The 18,478-nt window shown below is 43.9% G+C and overlaps 1 protein-coding gene across 2 annotated transcripts in view; it reads left to right on the top strand.

Annotated features, from left to right (window-relative positions):
- The first annotated feature begins 1,606 nt into the window (after positions 1 to 1,606).
- The window catches only part of LOC118358594 (AT-rich interactive domain-containing protein 3A-like), a 308,610-nt gene continuing 291,738 nt past the window's right edge, over positions 1,607 to 18,478 (top strand). The window contains exons 1-2 of one of the 2 annotated variants that reach the window (XM_052479750.1): positions 1,607 to 2,245; positions 2,854 to 3,564. In XM_052479750.1, the coding sequence (XP_052335710.1) occupies positions 2,207 to 2,245; positions 2,854 to 3,564 (750 nt within the window). In that variant the 5' untranslated portion in view covers positions 1,607 to 2,206. The remainder of the gene's footprint in view (positions 2,246 to 2,853; positions 3,565 to 18,478) is intronic. The other variant, XM_052479749.1, reaches the window with a different exon arrangement.

Raw genomic sequence — 18,478 nt, 5'->3', positions numbered from 1 at the left:
CATTTTTGGATTAGATAATAGCATTTCACACATGACAGATATTTAAACAATAAACAAATGTATTATACAAGAACAACACAAAGTCATGAATATTGTAGCTGTTTCCTTTGGAGTTGATGGACATCAGCACATCTGTGTCTTGTACCAGAAATACATCCGGAGACTGTCTGTGACTCAGAGTACAGAAGACCAAAAGGTTTCCATTGTATTAACGTCACTTTCAAAGGAACCTTTACTACAGCATCCACATCTCTGCTTTTCTGATCTGCTGCTATTGGTGATGCTCAACCTCCTGTTGTTTTAATTTTATAGGTGATGCTCAACCTCCTGTTGTTTTAATTTTATAGGTGATGCTCAACCTCCTGTTGTTTTAATTTTATAGGTGATGCTCAACCTCCTGTTTTTTTTTTAGGTGATGCTCAACCTCCTGTTTTTCTTTATAGGTGATGCTCAACCTCCTGTTTTTCTTTATAGGTGATGCTCAACCTCCTGTTTTTCTTTATAGGTGATGCTCAACCTCCTGCTTTTTTATTTTTTTATAGGTGATGCTCAACCTCCTGCTTTTTTATTTTTTTTATAGGTGATGCTCAACCTCCTGTTTTTCTTTATAGGTGATGCTCAACCTCCTGTTTTTTTTATAGGTGATGCTCAACCTCCTGTTTTTCTTTATAGGTCATGCTCAACCTCCTGCTTTTTTATATTTTTTATAGGTGATGCTCAACCTCCTGATTTTTTTATAGGTGATGCTCAACCTCCTGTTTTTTTATTTTTATAGGTGATGCTCAACCTCCTGTTTTTTTCTTTATAGGTGATGCTCAACCTCCTGCTTTTTAATATTTTTTATAGGTGATGCTCAACCTCCTGCTTTTTAATATTTTTTATAGGTGATGCTCAACCTCCTGCTTTTTAATATTTTTTATAGGTGATGCTCAACCTCCTGATTTTTTTTATAGGTGATGCTCAACCTCCTGTTTTTAATAGGTGATGCTCAACCTCCTGTTTTTAATAGGTGATGCTCAACCTCCTGCTTTTTATAGGTGATGCTCAACCTCCTGTTTTTATAGGTGATGCTCAACGTCCTGTTTTTATAGGTGATGCTCAACGTCCTGTTTTTATAGGTGACGCTCAACCTCCTGTTTTTATAGGTGATGCTCAACTTCCTGTTTTTATAGGTGACGCTCAACTTCCTGTTTTTATAGGTGATGCTCAACGTCCTGTTTTTATAGGTGACGCTCAACCTCCTGTTTTTATAGGTGATGCTCAACTTCTAGGCCTCTCCCTTGGCTCTGAATAGTAAAGCCTAGTTTGTGTCAAATAATTTACAATATGCTATGGGATCACTTATGGGAGGTGTAATCTGTTAATGGACAACATACATTTAGATGGAAGTTGAATTTATAGGATCTATATGTCATAATCTGATACTATGTTTAAATATATATATATATTCTGCCCCAGGCAATGGAATGCAAAACGATTTCACCGTTCTGATGCATGCAATTATTATTATGATTTTATGTATTTATTATTAAACTCCTATTGCAAAAAAAAAAACATAACCTCTACACTTATTTCTGTCGATATAAACAAAATAAAACAAAACATGATGTAGTCTGGGCAGTAGGCTCCATGGAACATATGCGTAAAATGACTAGTTCAGTGGGGGCAGGGTCCAGGCTAAATAGCCTAATGAATAACAATATGTATATATTTATAGAATATAGAATGTGTAACCAATTAACAATTTTGGCAAAGAATGTACCATTTTTGGATGGTTTCCAACACTTGGCGACGTGGGATCCGTCAGTTCTCTGCGTTTCTCTGCGGTTGTTAAAGTGTATTTCCGAGGTCGGCTGTAGACCCGGCCCTCTGTATATCACTGTATTGACGTGTTGTTAGCAAATGGGAGCAGAACGTCCGATCCTTCGCACGAGGGGGTCATTCTGACTACAGGGCCGATCCTTCGCACGAGGGGGTCATTCTGACTACAGTTGCCACTTGTTGCTAAACCCTTCAGGGCTTCAATACTCGACCACCGCAAATACATTGATAGCCTACACTTTAATCCTACACGTGAATCTATTCTCTCCAATAGAGACGCGGATCTCGATGTTGAATCAAGATTCAGGAATACTCCCACAACTAACATTGAAAGGAGATACTTTGTCAACTGTTTGATATTTCGGTCTAATCTGACGGGCGAAGCATGGTTGACAATACCAGTATAGCAACTAAATCTGCTTTGGTAAGCATCACATTTAGTTATTTCTCTCTAACCATGTTGACTGATTCTGATTATTCTTATTAGCCTATGTAGATGTTAATAAGATAGGCTATTTCGTTTTGTTATTTTATTTAGTTTTCTTTTAGGCTAATTATTTACACTTTAACTAATTATTTAGATTTTAATAAACGTTTTTGAATGTTTAGATTCACATTTACAGTAAATTAACTTTTTACATAACTTTTATCTCTTAAATAGATTGATACGCACGTTTCTGATGCGTAAGAAAAATAGTATGCAATGGTTTATGTATATATAGGCTCATTATTCTGTGTAATTATTTTTGTCAGCCTGCCACATCAGCACTAGGCTATACAGCGCACAATGTTACTGTGTTACCCACGTTCATTTCCGCAATACATTGTAGTCTATTTATGGTGCACTTTTGATACATGTTAGAAGCCACGTTTTAAGAGACATCGACTCCAGGGGCCAAATGTCGGCCACATTATCATAATAGGCATGGTCGTGTGTTCTTACAGTTTATTACCAAGTTATTTCTTAATAGTTTATTGCTTTTAGTCAGTTTACTCTCCGTTACAATATTTGTACCCCTTTGCTCTCCACAGCAAGCAGCGTTCTCCTCGCCCAACAACCTCCCCCTGCTCGTCTCCTCTGCCTCCACACACAGCCACTTCCCCGGCTCACACTCACAGTCCCAACAGCCCAGCAGCGGAGGCATGAAGCTAGAGGCGGTCATGGAAAACCTCCAAAGACAGCAGGCTGCCCGCCTGGCGTTAGAAGAGAAGCTTCGTCAGGCAGAGAAAGAGAAGGATCTCCGCTCCATGGTCGAGTCCCAGATACACCAACAAGCCCTCGCTTTCCACCACTACCAGGCAGCGGTCCGGGGCGCTTTCGCCGCGGGAGTAGCGAACTCTTCTCCCAGCTTGGCGAGATCCGCTGAACCGGGACTGGCTGTCCATCACAGTTTCGACGCCCGCAGGCACTCAGAGAGAGCCGACGACTCCGATATGGATGATGATCCAGAGGGGATGGACCGATGCATGAATGATGACGACCGGAATCTGGATGGAGATGACATGGACAACGAAGGAGTCGTGGATGATGAGGATGAAGAGGACATGGAGGGGGCTCTCAGCCACTACCAGCCCCACCACCCCATGCGCCCCGGTGCGGGACACTCTCCGAAGGGCACCCCGGTGCAGTTCATGTCTATAATTCCCCCCTCCTTCGTTGCGCCCCGGCAGTTGGAATCCCCGGGCGGGATGGCACCACAGTCTCAGAACCATGAATGGACTTACGAGGAGCAATTCAAACAGGTAAAGCTGACTAATAAGTAACAACTTGATATGAAACGTTACCTACTATACACTAGACTACACTGACTGTACTACCCCATGTTGATAACAATCTCATTCGTCTCCTTAACGACGTTTCCTATAATTAAGCCTGCCCGTTACTTTTCCAAGTCCAAAACACAATTGAACTTTGTTTTAACGGCTCTTGCTTCTCAAGAGGATGTTCACCTGTTTTGATATTTGGACTTCAGAAAGGACACGAACTTTGGTTTGTGCTGTGGAGCCCCTTGCTGATCTGTCCTCTCTGTCTTTCCTTCAAACGTTATTTATTCAGGGGGAAAAAACCGTTGAGACCAGGCTCCCCATTCTCAATGACTAATCACTGTAATACAACAATCAAATACAATGTGGAACAAAACATTAATCAATATAAACATTAATCAATACAATGTAAAATAAAACAGCAATCAATACAATGTCAAATTAAATGAAAATATAGCACAATACAACAATTGTGTCAAACGGTTCCATTCCTCAGCTACGAGGTCCTCAATCAAAACCCTAAACTGCCCAAGCGCCAACAGAACACCCATTTGTAAAAAGTTTGTAAATTGTTTCAGCAGTGAGACGCATCAAAACTAAAAGCAGATTTACCGGTGGAGACCTGAGGAACCTCAAGAGTTAATTAACCAACGGGTTTGGTTGTCTCGTGTTTTTATACTTTAACAACAAAGTTAGGTAAGTCGGTCGCTTGTGTAGTAGAGCTGTGTAAACAGAAAGGGAGTAAGGAAGTGATTTACGGGACTTTATTGAGAACCAGCCAACCTTTTGACACAGGATTCAGTGATGAGTATTAAAACTGTTACCTGTGATAGAGTGAAGGATGCAATGGTAGACGGAATCAAAAGGTTTTAGAGTCGTGGCTGCTGCAATCTGGTAAACGCTGTCACCATAGCCAAGAACAGACAGGAAGGTTGACTGTACAATCTGCTTCCTGCTGTTTAAGGAGAGAAAAGATCTCTCTTTAAAAAAATATGTATATAAAAAAACATTTGAAATCTTCTGTTTTTAACTATCTCGTCAGTATGCTTTTTTAAAAACATGAAGTCTTTGTCAATCCAAATGCCCAGATATTTATAATAGGGAACCTGATCGATGGGAGAACTTTTCAGTGAATACAAATATAGTCCATTTGAAACATTCTGGAGAGAACTAGAGAACAACATGTATTTAGGTCTTGGCCACATTAAGAACACGTTTTAAACCAACCAGGGCTTTCTGTAAGTTAACAAGGTCAGCTGACAGCACAAACAACTCCTGGTCTACAGTTGTGGGCAATGGCATAAATAACAGTATCGTTTGAATGTAGATGAAAAGTACAAGTTCTAATAGATAGACCGATATTATTTATACAAACACTAAAGACAACAGGTCCCAGTACCGACCCCTGTGGTACACCTTTTGTAAATATCCAGGAAACTAGACATAACACCATCAGAAATCACTCATCGGGTCCTGTCTGGCACATAATCTGATCCAGGATAAATTTCAGTCAATCTTTGAATGAGAATGTGATGGTCAACAGTATCAAAGTCATTTGAAAGGTCTACAAACAAGTCAGCACAGTTATTTCATTTTTCCTAAGCAATAAAACAGTGTAGGTCTAAAACCAGATATTGAGAGAGAACATATTTTTATTTCCTTCATGTCTATTTAATAAGAAGAACCCTAGACCAGACCACTTGTTCAAAGAACCCTAGACCAGACCACTTGTTCAAAGAACCCTAGACCAGACCACTTGTTCAAAGAACCCTAGACCAGACCACTTGTTCAAAGAACCCTAGACCAGACCACTTGTTCAAAGAACCCTAGACCAGACCACTTGTTCAAAGAACCCTAGACCAGACCACTTGTTCAAAGAACCCTAGACCAGACCACTTATTCAAAGAACCCTAGACCAGACCACTTGTTCAAAGAACCCTAGACCAGACCACTTGTTCAAAGAACCCTAGACCAGACCACTTGTTCAAAGAACCCTAGACCAGACCACTTGTTCAAAGAACCCTAGACCAGACCACTTGTTCAAAGAACCCTAGACCAGACCACTTGTTCAAAGAACCCTAGACCAGACCACTTGTTCAAAGAACCCTAGACCAGACCACTTGTTCAAAGAACCCTAGACCAGACCACTTGTTCAAAGAACCCTAGACCAGACCACTTGTTCAAAGCACATTTAGCATAGAAGAACCCTTGACCAGACCACTTGTTCAAAGAATATAATTTGTTAGCTGACCAGGCCTAATTTACACATATACAATATATTGATATTACTAATTTATTTACTATGAATACATGAGTATATTTAGTGATTTATCTTAAAAGGCTACAATAAAGAAATGAACTAAATATGTTCTCCTGCTTATTACTGACTTATCACTAGCTGTTAATTGCTTAATTATTTGATAAATGCCCCCTATTGATAAAACATTCGGGTGGATTTTTATATATAATGTCACAGCAATTGTGGCAGTATTGGCTTTAAGGCTTGATTGATATAAAACACAAAATAATAAATCGTTTTAGGTGACTAAAGAATAAGAAAGTAGTCCTCTCCTCTCCAGCCTAAATATCATTCTGATAAAGATGTAAATTCATAATATTATTCATTCCAATCCACCAGAGGTTGTAAAGCGAACACAGATCTAATATGGTCATTCTTTATTTATGACGGAGCATTCAGATACTTCCCTCAATGTAATGTGTACATTATGGCCCTGCATTAGGCCTGCATTAAGTAACCTAAGCAATGGAAATGCAATTCAAATCAGGGAGAAATAAAACCTTGATAATTAAGATGTGCCGTTGTGTAGTTCTTATGTTACTCATTGGACATGGGGTTCCTCTGTCCAGTAGATACATCCTCAGTTCAGGGGTTTTTATGGGTGTCCTCTGTCCAGTAGATACATCGTCAGTTCAGGGGTTTTTATGGGGTTTCTCTGTCCAGTAGATACATCCTCAGTTCAGGGGTTTTTATGGGGTTCCTCTGTCCAGTAGATACATCCTCAGTTCAGGGGTTTTCATGGGGTTTCTCTGTCCAGTAGATACATCCTCAGTTCAGGGGTTTTTATGGGGTTCCTCTGTCCAGTAGATACATCCTCAGTTCAGGGGTTTTTATGGGGTTCCTCTGTCCAGTAGATACATCCTCAGTTCAGGGGTTTTCATGGGGTTCCTCTGTCCAGTAGATACATCCTCAGTTCAGGGGTTTTTATGGGGTTCCTCTGTCCAGTAGATACATCCTCAGTTCAGGGGTTTTTATGGGGTTCCTCTGTCCAGTAGATACATCGTCAGTTCAGGGGTTTTTATGGGGTTCCTCTGTCCAGTAGATACATCCTCAGTTCAGGGGTTTTTATGGGGTTCCTCTGTCCTGTAGATACATCGTCAGTTCAGGGGTTTTTATGGGGTTCCTCTGTCCAGTAGATACATCCTCAGTTCAGGGGTTTTTATGGGGTTCCTCTGTCCAGTAGATACATCCTCAGTTCAGGGGTTTTCATGGGGTTCCTCTGTCCAGTAGATACATCCTCAGTTCAGGGGTTTTTATGGGGTTCCTCTGTCCAGTAGATACATCCTCAGTTCAGGGGTTTTTATGGGGTTCCTCTGTCCAGTAGATACATCGTCAGTTCAGGGGTTTTCATGGTGTTCCCCTGTCCTGTAGATACATCGTCAGTTCAGGGGTTTTCATGGGGTTTCTCTGTCCAGTAGATACATCCTCAGTTCAGGGGTTTTTATGGGGTTTCTCTGTCCAGTAGATACATCCTCAGTTCAGGGGTTTTTATGGGGTTCCTCTGTCCAGTAGATACATCCTCAGTTCAGGGGTTTTCATGGGGTTCCTCTGTCCAGTAGATACATCGTCAGTTCAGGGGTTTTTATGGGGTTCCTCTGTCCAGTAGATACATCCTCAGTTCAGGGGTTTTTATGGGGTTCCTCTGTCCAGTAGATACATCCTCAGTTCAGGGGTTTTTATGGGGTTCCTCTGTCCAGTAGATACATCCTCAGTTCAGGGGTTTTCATGGGGTTCCTCTGTCCAGTAGATACATCCTCAGTTCAGGGGTTTTCATGGGGTTCCTCTGTCCAGTAGATACATCCTCAGTTCAGGGGTTTTCATGGGGTTCCTCTGTCCTGTAGATACATCCTCAGTTCAGGGGTTTTTATGGGGTTCCTCTGTCCTGTAGATACATCCTCAGTTCAGGGGTTTTCATGGGGTTCCTCTGTCCAGTAGATACATCCTCAGTTCAGGGGTTTTTATGGGGTTCCTCTGTCCTGTAGATACATCCTCAGTTCAGGGGTTTTCATGGGGTTCCTCTGTCCAGTAGATACATCCTCAGTTCAGGGGTTTTTATGGGGTTCCTCTGTCCAGTAGATACATCCTCAGTTCAGGGGTTTTTATGGGGTTCCTCTGTCCAGTAGATACATCGTCAGTTCAGGGGTTTTTATGGGGTTCCTCTGTCCAGTAGATACATCCTCAGTTCAGGGGTTTTTATGGGGTTCCTCTGTCCAGTAGATACATCCTCAGTTCAGGGGTTTTTATGGGGTTCCTCTGTCCAGTAGATACATCCTCAGTTCAGGGGTTTTCATGGGGTTCCTCTGTCCAGTAGATACATCCTCAGTTCAGGGGTTTTCATGGGGTTCCTCTGTCCAGTAGATACATCCTCAGTTCAGGGGTTTTCATGGGGTTCCTCTGTCCAGTAGATACATCCTCAGTTCAGGGGTTTTTATGGGGTTCCTCTGTCCTGTAGATACATCCTCAGTTCAGGGGTTTTCATGGGGTTCCTCTGTCCAGTAGATACATCCTCAGTTCAGGGGTTTTTATGGGGTTCCTCTGTCCTGTAGATACATCCTCAGTTCAGGGGTTTTCATGGGGTTCCTCTGTCCAGTAGATACATCCTCAGTTCAGGGGTTTTTATGGGGTTCCTCTGTCCAGTAGATACATCCTCAGTTCAGGGGTTTTTATGGGGTTCCTCTGTCCAGTAGATACATCCTCAGTTCAGGGGTTTTCATGGGGTTCCTCTGTCCAGTAGATACATCCTCAGTTCAGGGGTTTTTATGGGGTTCCTCTGTCCTGTAGATACATCCTCAGTTCAGGGGTTTTCATGGGGTTCCTCTGTCCAGTAGATACATCCTCAGTTCAGGGTTTTTATGGATGGGGTTCCTCTGTCCAGTAGATACATCCTCAGTTCAGGGGTTTTTATGGGGTTTCTCTGTCCAGTAGATACATCCTCAGTTCAGGGGTTTTTATGGGGTTCCTCTGTCCAGTAGATACATCCTCAGTTCAGGGGTTTTTATGGGGTTTCTCTGTCCAGTAGATACATCCTCAGTTCAGGGGTTTTTATGGGGTTTCTCTGTCCAGTAGATACATCCTCAGTTCAGGGGTTTTTATGGGGTTTCTCTGTCCAGTAGATACATCCTCAGTTCAGGGGTTTTTATGGGGTTTCTCTGTCCTGTAGATACATCCTCAGTTCAGGGGTTTTTATGGGGTTCCTCTGTCCAGTAGATACATCCTCAGTTCAGGGGTTTTTATGGGGTTTCTCTGTCCAGTAGATACATCCTCAGTTCAGGGGTTTTAATGGGGTTTCTCTGTCCAGTAGATACATCCTCAGTTCAGGGGTTTTCATGGGGTTCCTCTGTCCAGTAGATACATCCTCAGTTCAGGGGTTTTTATGGGGTTCCTCTGTCCTGTAGATACATCCTCAGTTCAGGGGTTTTCATGGGGTTCCTCTGTCCTGTAGATACGGTATCCTTCAGCAAGTATTCATACCCTTTGACGTTTTCCAAATTTTGTTTTGGTTTTTTTAATGGATTAAATTTGTTTTTTTTTTGTCACTGGTCAGCACACAGTAGTCCATCGTGTCATGATGGAATTATGTTTTTCACTATGTTTACAAATGCATAAAAAAATGAATAGCTTAAATGTCTTGAGTCAATAAGTATTCAACCCCTTTGTTATGTCAAACCTAAAGCAGTTCAGGAGTAAACATGTGTTTTTACAAGTCACATAATAAGATGCATGGACTCTCTGTGTTCAATAATAGTGTTTAACATGGTTTCTGAATGACTACCTCATCTCTGTACCCCACACATATAATTATCGGTAATGTCCCTCAGTCGAGTAGTGAATTCCAAACACAGATTCAACCACAGGGACCAGCGAGGGTTTTCCAATGCCAAAGAAGGGCACCGATTGGTAGATGGGTAAAATAAAAGCAGACTGAATATCCCTTGAGCATGGTGAAGATATTAATTAAACTTTGGACAGTGTATCAATACACCCAGTCACTACAAAGGTACAGGCGTCCTTCCTAACTCAGTTGCTGGAGAGGAAGGAAACCGGTCAGTGATTTCACCATGAGGCCAATGGTGACTATAAAACAGTTACAGAGTTTAATGGCTGTGAGGAGAGAACTGAGGATGGATCAACAACATTGTAGTTACTCCACAATACTAACCTAATGGAAAGAGTGAAAAGAAGGAAGCCTGTACAGAATACAAATATTTTCAAAACATGCTTCCTGTTTGCAACAAGGCACTGCAGTAAAACTGCAAAAAAAATGTCAAAGAAATTATCTTTATCGTTATGTTTGGGGCAAAACCATCACAACACATCACTGAGTCCCACTCTTCATATTTTAAAGCATGGTGGTGGCTGCATCATGTTATGGGTGTGCTTGTCATTGGCAAGGACAAGGGATTTCTTTAGAATACAAAGAAACGGAATAGAGTTAAGCACAGGCAAAATCCTAAAGGAAAACCTAGTTCAGTCTGCTTTCCAACAGATACTGGGAGACAAATTCACCTTTCAGCAGGAAAATAACCTCAAACACAAGGCCAAATCTATACTGGAGTTGCTTACCAAGATGACATTGAATGTTCCTGAGCGGCCTAGTTACAGTTTTGACTTAAATCATCTTGAAAATCTATGGCTAGACTTGAAAATTGCTGTCTAGCAATGATCAACAGTCAACTTGACAAGAATCATTTAAATAAATAAATAATGTGTAAATATTGCACAATCCAGGTGTACAAAGCTCTTAGAGACTTACTCAGAAAGACTCACAGCTGTAATCGCTGCCAAAGATGATTGCAACATGTATTGACTCAGGGTCCTTCTGGGTCCTTCTGTAGCTCAGTTGGTAGAGCATGGCGCTTGTAATGCCAGGGTAGTGGGTTCAATCCCCGGGACCACCCATACGTAGAATGTATGCACACATGACTGTAAGTCGCTTTGGATAAAAGCGTCTGCTAAATGACATATAATAATATAATAATACTAATTCTAATCAAGATATATCCCCTTTTTAATTTTTCATAATGTTTTTGCAAATATTAGAATTTTTCTTCCACTTTTTGACATTACAGAGTCTCGTGTCCATTTTAAATTCATGGCTGTAATACAACAAAATATTTTTTTATAGAAAAAGTCAAGGGGTGTGAATACTTTCTGAAAGCTCTGTACATTTGAGGGATTTTTTTGGGGGGTTCTGTCCAGTATCTGATACTGTATATGATGTTTAAGGTACAGTTGTGTATTGTAACATAGAAATCTGAAAATCAGACTTTGTTTGAATATACTTTAATTGCAATTTGCTAATGCAACCAGTTACAGAGCGACAGACATTTAACACCTCAACAATCCCGGGCTGTCTTTTGTGTATTAGCATGTAGTATTGATTAGTAACACTAATTGTCATATTGAATACTGTATGATGCTTTGCTGAAAACTCTTCTCTATTATCATGGAAAGACCAGTCTCTATTAGTTTGAGTTTTATTTTGAGTTAATTAATTTTTTACAGGGACAGTGCACATCATTCAAAGTTTCAGTAAAAGTGCTGGTTTTAGCCAGCCGGGCTAATTTTCAACCTCAGTCCCTGGGCAGGTTATTAAAAACAATTACAATACAATTACAATTATCAGAGAAAGACTAGTCTCTATTTTCAAAGAAAGATTGACATTTTTCATAGTTTACGTGAATGTTGTCACATGTAAATCATGTAAAATGGCATGTCTCATCTCCATTATCAAGTTGAGAGCTTTAGTTTTCAGGATGTGCTCTTCTAGCCGGGTCATTGGGAAGAAATGGTCATAGGACAATGAAAGGATGCTTATGGTCACTGAGCAGACACGCTGGAGCCAGACTACTATGTGTTTTCAGAGTTGCAAAACAAAACCACATTTTGAGGGCAACTGAAGGGAGGCAGCAGCTAACTGTATCTTTGTAAATGGGAACAAGATGTGGTGTTTTGGAGAGGCTCAATATAAAGACCGGGGTACTAGAGAATGAGTATATTTCATATATATATATATATTTACTCCAACATCAATCTGTTGACGGATGTAGATGACAGTTAGATACTGCTTTGTGTATGGATTTCTGAGGATGAATAGATTAGATTATAACGGAACTTTCTATTTGACATACCTGACATCTGAAAGGGAAGAGCTGAGGGAAGAGCTGAGAGAAGAGCTGAGGGAAGAGCTGAGGGAAGAGCTGAGGGAAGAGCTGAGAGAAGAGCTGAGGGAAGAGCTGAGAGAAGAGCTGAGAGAAGAGCTGAGAGAAGAGCTGAGGGAAGAGCTGAGAGAAGAGCTGAGGGAAGAGCTGAGAGAAGAGCTGAGAGAAGAGCTGAGGGAAGAGCTGAGGGAAGAGCTGAGAGAAGAGCTGAGGGAAGAGCTGAGGGAAGAGCTGAGGGAAGAGCTGAGAGAAGAGCTGAGGGAAGAGCTGAGGGAAGAGCTGAGAGAAGAGCTGAGGGAAGAGCTGAGAGAAGAGCTGAGGGAAGAGCTGAGGGAAGAGCTGAGAGAAGAGCTGAGGGAAGAGCTGAGAGAAGAGCTGAGGGAAGAGCTGAGGGAAGAGCTGAGAGAAGAGCTGAGGGAAGAGCTGAGGGAAGAGCTGAGAGAAGAGCTGAGGGAAGAGCTGAGAGAAGAGCTGAGGGAAGAGCTGAGAGAAGAGCTGAGGGAAGAGCTGAGGGAAGAGCTGAGAGAAGAGCTGAGGGAAGAGCTGAGGGAAGAGCTGAGAGAAGAGCTGAGGGAAGAGCTGAGAGAAGAGCTGAGGGAAGAGCTGAGGGAAGAGCTGAGGGAAGAGCTGAGAGAAGAGCTGAGAGAAGAGCTGAGGGAAGAGCTGAGGGAAGAGCTGAGGGAAGAGCTGAGAGAAGAGCTGAGAGAAGGGCTGAGAGAAGAGCTGAGAGAAGAGCTGAGAGAAGAGCTGAGGGAAGAGCTGAGGGAAGAGCTGAGAGAAGAGCTGAGGGAAGAGCTGAGAGAAGAGCTGAGGGAAGAGCTGAGGGAAGAGCTGAGGGAAGAGCTGAGGGAAGGGCTGAGGGAAGAGCTGAGAGAAGAGCTGAGAGAAGGGCTGAGAGAAGAGCTGAGAGAAGAGCTGAGAGAAGAGCTGAGAGAAGAGCTGAGAGAAGAGCTGAGGGAAGAGCTGAGAGAAGAGCTGAGAGAAGAGCTGAGAGAAGAGCTGAGGGAAGAGCTGAGGAAGAGTTGAGAGAAGGGCTGAGGGAAGAGCTGAGGAAGAGCTGAGAGAAGAGCTGAGGGAAGAGCTGAGAGAAGAGCTGAGAGAAGAGCTGAGAGAAGAGCTGAGGGAAGAGCTGTGGGAAGAGCTGAGGGAAGAGCTGAGAGAAGGGCTGAGAGAAGAGCTGTGGGAAGAGCTGAGAGAAGAGCTGAGGGAAGAGCTGAGAGAAGAGTTGAGAGAAGGGCTGAGGGAAGAGCTGAGGGAAGAGCTGAGGGAAGGGCTGAGGGAAGAGCTGAGAGAAGGGCTGAGGGAAGAGCTGAGAGAAGGGCTGAGGGAAGAGCTGAGGGAAGAGCTGAGAGAAGAGCTGAGGGAAGAGCTGAGGGAAGAGCTGAGAGAAGGGCTGAGGGAAGAGCTGAGAGAAGCGCTGAGGGAAGAGCTGAGAGAAGGGCTGAGGGAAGAGCTGAGGGAAGAGCTGAGGGAAGAGCTGAGAGAAGAGCTGAGAGAAGGACTGAGGGAAGAGCTGAGAGAAGGGCTGAGGAAGAGCTGAGGGAAAAGTCGCTCTGGATAAGAGCGTCTGCTAAATGACTTAAATGTTAAGAGCTGAGGGAAGTGCTGTGGGAAGGGCTGAGGGAAGAGCTGAGAGAAGAGCTGAGGGAAGAGCTGAGGGAATAGCTGAGGGAAGAGCTGAGAGAAGAGCTGAGGGAAGAGCTGAGAGAAGAGCTGAGGGAAGAGCTGAGGTAAGAGCTGAGAGAAGAGCTGAGAGAAGGACTGAGGGAAGAGCTGAGAGAAGGGCTGAGGGAAGAGCTGAGGGAAGAGCTGAGGGAAGAGCTGTGGGAAGGGCTGAGGGAAGAGCTGAGGGAAGAGCTGAGGGAAGGGCTGAGGGAAGAGCTGAGAGAAGGGCTGAGGGAAGAGCTGAGGGAAGAGCTGAGAGAAGGGCTGAGGGAAGAGCTGAGAGAAGAGCTGAGAGAAGAGCGGAGGGAAGAGCTGAGGGAAGAGCTGAGAGAAGAGCTGAGGGAAGAGCTGAGGGAAGAGCTGAGGGAAGAGCTGAGAGAAGGGCTGACGGAAGAGCTGAGAGAAGGGCTGAGGGAAGAGCTGAGAGAAGAGCTGAGAGAAGAGCTGAGAGAAGGGCTGAGAGAAGCGCTGAGAGAAGACCTGAGGGAAAAGCGAGTGAGAGAAACAAACAGAAGAAGATTGCGTAGAGTTTTGGCTGGAGGACAGGAACATAGAACTGGTGGCATCCCAGCCTGGCTCACACCCAGAAATACTGGGATCTCCCTCTCTGGCAGCAGCATGTGTGAGCGGTGTGTGTGTGTGTATGTGTGAGAGAGAGAGAGAGAGAGAGAGGAGCGTGTATTTTGGCTGGAAGCCAACCCATTACGAAACAGAAACAAATAGAGTGATGTCACACACCTAGCATGTTTCAACAGACCCACACACACACACACACACACACACACACACACACACACACACACACACACACACACACACACACACACACACACACACACACACACACACACACACACACACACACACACACACACACACACACAGGAAAACAATTATGTATATGTTGAACCGGGCTGTTGAACCGGGCTGTTGAACCGGGCTGTTGAACCTGGCTGTTGAACTGGGCTGTTGAACCTGGCTGTTGAACCAGGCTGTTATAACAAAATGTCCGCTAGCTTTTCACTGTACTGAGGCTTGTTTAATTACAGCAACAATCACCAGGCAGCACACAAACATACTGACATGCAGAGAAGTTCTGTTGTGTGTCTAGGGGCCTCATGGACCCCAAAACTAAATATGTTTCTCTGCTAAAGTTTGGCTAAAAGATTGAAACGAATGTGAGTTTTATTCAGTACATTTAGTTATTGCTTTTCTATAGTCTACCAACCTTTACCAGCAGGCATGCTAGCAGAGATACTTAGATAAGCTAGCTACTCTAACTTGATTGATAGTCTGAAATTGCTTGTTTTGTAGTTAGTAATGAGGTTGGGAGAATGGGAACCGATCTGGGCTAAAGCCAACCTCATCAAATGGCTTGTTGGTAGTTAGTAATGAGGTTGGGAGAATGGGAACCGAACTGGGCTAAAGCCAACCTCATCAAATGGCTTGTTGGTAGTTAGTAATGAGGTTGGGAGATATGGGAACCGATCTATGCTAAAGCCAACTTCATTAAATGGCTTGTTGGTTGTTAGTAATGAGGTTGGGAGATATGGGAACCGATCTGGGCTAAAGCCAACCTCATCAAATGGCTTGTTGGTAGTTAGTAATGAGGTTGGGAGATATGGGAACCGATCTGGGCTAAAGCCAACCTCATCAAATGGCTTGTTGGTAGTTAATAATGAGGTTGGGAGAATGGGAACCGAACTGGGCTAAAGCCAACCTCATCAAATGGCTTGTTGGTAGTTAATAATGAGGTTGGGAGAATGGGAACCGAACTGGGCTAAAGCCAACCTCGTCAAATGGCTTGTTGGTAGTTAGTAATGAGGTTGGGAGAATGGGAACCGAACTGGGCTAAAGCCAACCTCGTCAAATGGCTTGTTGGTAGTTAGTAATGAGGTTGGGAGAATGGGAACCGAACTGGGCTAAAGCCAACCTCGTCAAATGGCTTGTTGGTAGTTAATAATGAGGTTGGGAGAATGGGAACCGATCCGGGCTAAAGCCAACCTCGTCAAATGGCTTGTTGGTAGTTAATAATGAGGTTGGGAGAATGGGAACCGATCTGGGCTAAAGCCAACCTCGTCAAATGGCTTGTTGGTAGTTAGTAATGAGGTTGGGAGAATGGGAACCGATCTGGGCTAAAGCCAACCTCATCAAATGGCTTGTTGGTAGTTAGTAATGAGGTTGGGAGAATGGGAACCGAACTGGGCTAAAGCCAACCTCGTCAAATGGCTTGTTGGTAGTTAATAATGAGGTTGGGAGAATGGGAACCGATCTGGGCTAAAGCCAACCTCGTCAAATGGCTTGTTGGTAGTTAGTAATGAGGTTGGGAGAATGGGAACCGAACTGGGCTAAAGCCAACCTCGTCAAATGGCTTGTTGGTAGTTAGTAATGAGGTTGGGAGATATGGGAACCGAACTGGGCTAAAGCCAACCTCGTCAAATGGCTTGTTGGTAGTTAATAATGAGGTTGGGAGAATGGGAACCGTTATTATTATTACTAAAGCCAACTTCATTAAATGGCTTGGAGGCTAGTAGTATTACAGAGAAACAACCCCCCAAAAAACTCCTCATGATGACTCTCTCTCTCTCTGTGTGTGTTTGTGTGTGTGTGTCTGTGTGTGTGTGTGTTTGTGTGTTGTGTGTCTGTGTGTGTGTGTGTGTGTTTGTGTGTGTGTGTGTTTGTGTGTGTGTGTGTGTGTGTGTGTTGTGTGTGTGTGTGTGTGTGTGTGTGTGTGTGTGTGTGTGTGTGTGTGTGTGTGTGTGTGTGTGTGTGTGTGTGTGTGTGTGTGTGTGTGTGTCTAAATTGGGTGTTACAGCTGGTGTACCGTTTTACTCCAGAAGCCTTAAATGAAGCCGTTTATGTCATCCCTCCTCCCCTCCCCCTCCTGCCCCTCCCCTTCCTGCCACTCTCCCCCTCCTCCTCTCCCCTCCTCCTGTCCCCCTCCCCTCTCCCTCCTCCCCTCTCATCCTCTCTCCCCTCCCCCTTTCCCCTTCTACTCCTGTCCCTCTCCCTCCTCCTCCTGTCCCCCTCCCCCTCTCCCTCCTCCCCTCTCATCCTCTCCCCCTCCTCTCTCCCCTCCCCTTTCCCCTTCTACTCCTGTCCCTCTCCCTCCTCCTCCTGTCCCCCTCCCCCTCTCCCTCCTCCCCCTCTCATCCTCTCCCCCCCTCCTCTCTCCCCTCCCCCTCTCACCTCTCCCCCTCTCCCTTCTCCTCCTCTCCCCCTCTTCTCTCCCTCCTCCTTTGCCCCTCCCTCTCTCCAGTCTACTCCTCCCCCTTCCTTCCCTCCCTGCTTGACCATATCCACTGTCTGTGGATATGGTCCACAGACAGACAGACAGACAGACAGACAGACAGACAGACAGACAGACAGACAGGCAGGCAGGCAGGCAGGCAGGCAGACAGACAGACAGACAGACAGACAGACAGACAGGCAGGACAGACAGACAGACAGACAGACAGACAGACAGACAGACAGACAGACAGACAGACAGACAGACAGACAGACAGACAGACAGACAGACAGACAGACAGACAGACAGACAGACATGGGTACTAAAAACACATTATAAGCGGGGTAGTGTGGGTCCTGGATGCTGCTGTTTACTGTTCTACTGACGTTGGTAACCAGTTTATAATAGCAATAAGGCACCTCAGCGTTGCGTCGTGCCTAAGAGCGGCCCTTAGCGGTGGTATATTGGCCGTATACAGCACCACACCTCCTCTTATTGCTTCATTATAACACAAACGGACCTGCCATCCAGTAGTGACCTAATTCAATAAATGCATCCCAAATGGCAACCTATTCCCTATACAGTACACTACTTTAGACCAGGGCCCTATTCCCTATATAGTACACTACTTTAGACCAGAGTCCTATTCCCTATATAGTACACTACTTTAGACCAGAGCCCTATTCCCTATACAGTACACTACTTTAGACCAGAGCCCTATTCCCTATATAGTACACTACTTTAGACCAGAGTCCTATTCCCTATATAGTACACTACTTTAGGCCATAGCCCTATTCCCTATATTGTGCACTACTTTCGACCAGAGCCCTATTCCCTATATAGTGCACTACTTTAGACCAGAGCCCCATTCCATATATAGTGCACTACTTTAGACCAGAGCCCTGTTCCCTATATAGTGCACTACTTTTGACCAGAGCCTCATTCCATATATAGTGTATTACTTTAGTGTAGGGAATAGGGTGCCATGTGGCACGAAACCGTAGTAGAGGTAGAGGAAATGCAAGGAGACAGTGAAACGAAGGGATAGATGTTAAATCAGCAAGAGGAAGACGAGCGGAGAGAATTAGCTTTCCAGGACAGGAACAACCTGAACAGAGCTGCTGGCTAAACAAACATTATCACTATGACCCACAGACAGTGAGACAGAGAGGCCTGGGGGGAAAACACACACTCACTCTAATGTTGTTTAAGGCAGCCCGTCGACTTCAGACAAAACTAATCCCTAATGTCAGAGGAAATTGGGATAGGATAGAATAATATGATAGGATGATATGATCGGATAGGATAATATGATAGGATGATATGATAGGATAGAATAATATGATAGGATGATATGATCGGATAGGATAATATGATAGGATGATATGATAGGATAGAATAATATGATAGGATGATATGATAGGATAGAATAATACGATAGGATAGGATAGAATAATATGATAGGATGATATGATAGGATGATATGATAGGATAGGATAATACGATAGGATGATATGATAGGATGATATGATAGGATAG

Source organism: Oncorhynchus keta, chromosome 25 (genome assembly GCF_023373465.1).
Source record: "Oncorhynchus keta strain PuntledgeMale-10-30-2019 chromosome 25, Oket_V2, whole genome shotgun sequence".
Lineage (NCBI taxonomy): Eukaryota > Metazoa > Chordata > Actinopteri > Salmoniformes > Salmonidae > Oncorhynchus > Oncorhynchus keta.
The sequence above is the reverse complement of the archived record's forward strand: the minus strand, read 5'-3'. Positions and strand labels throughout refer to the sequence as shown.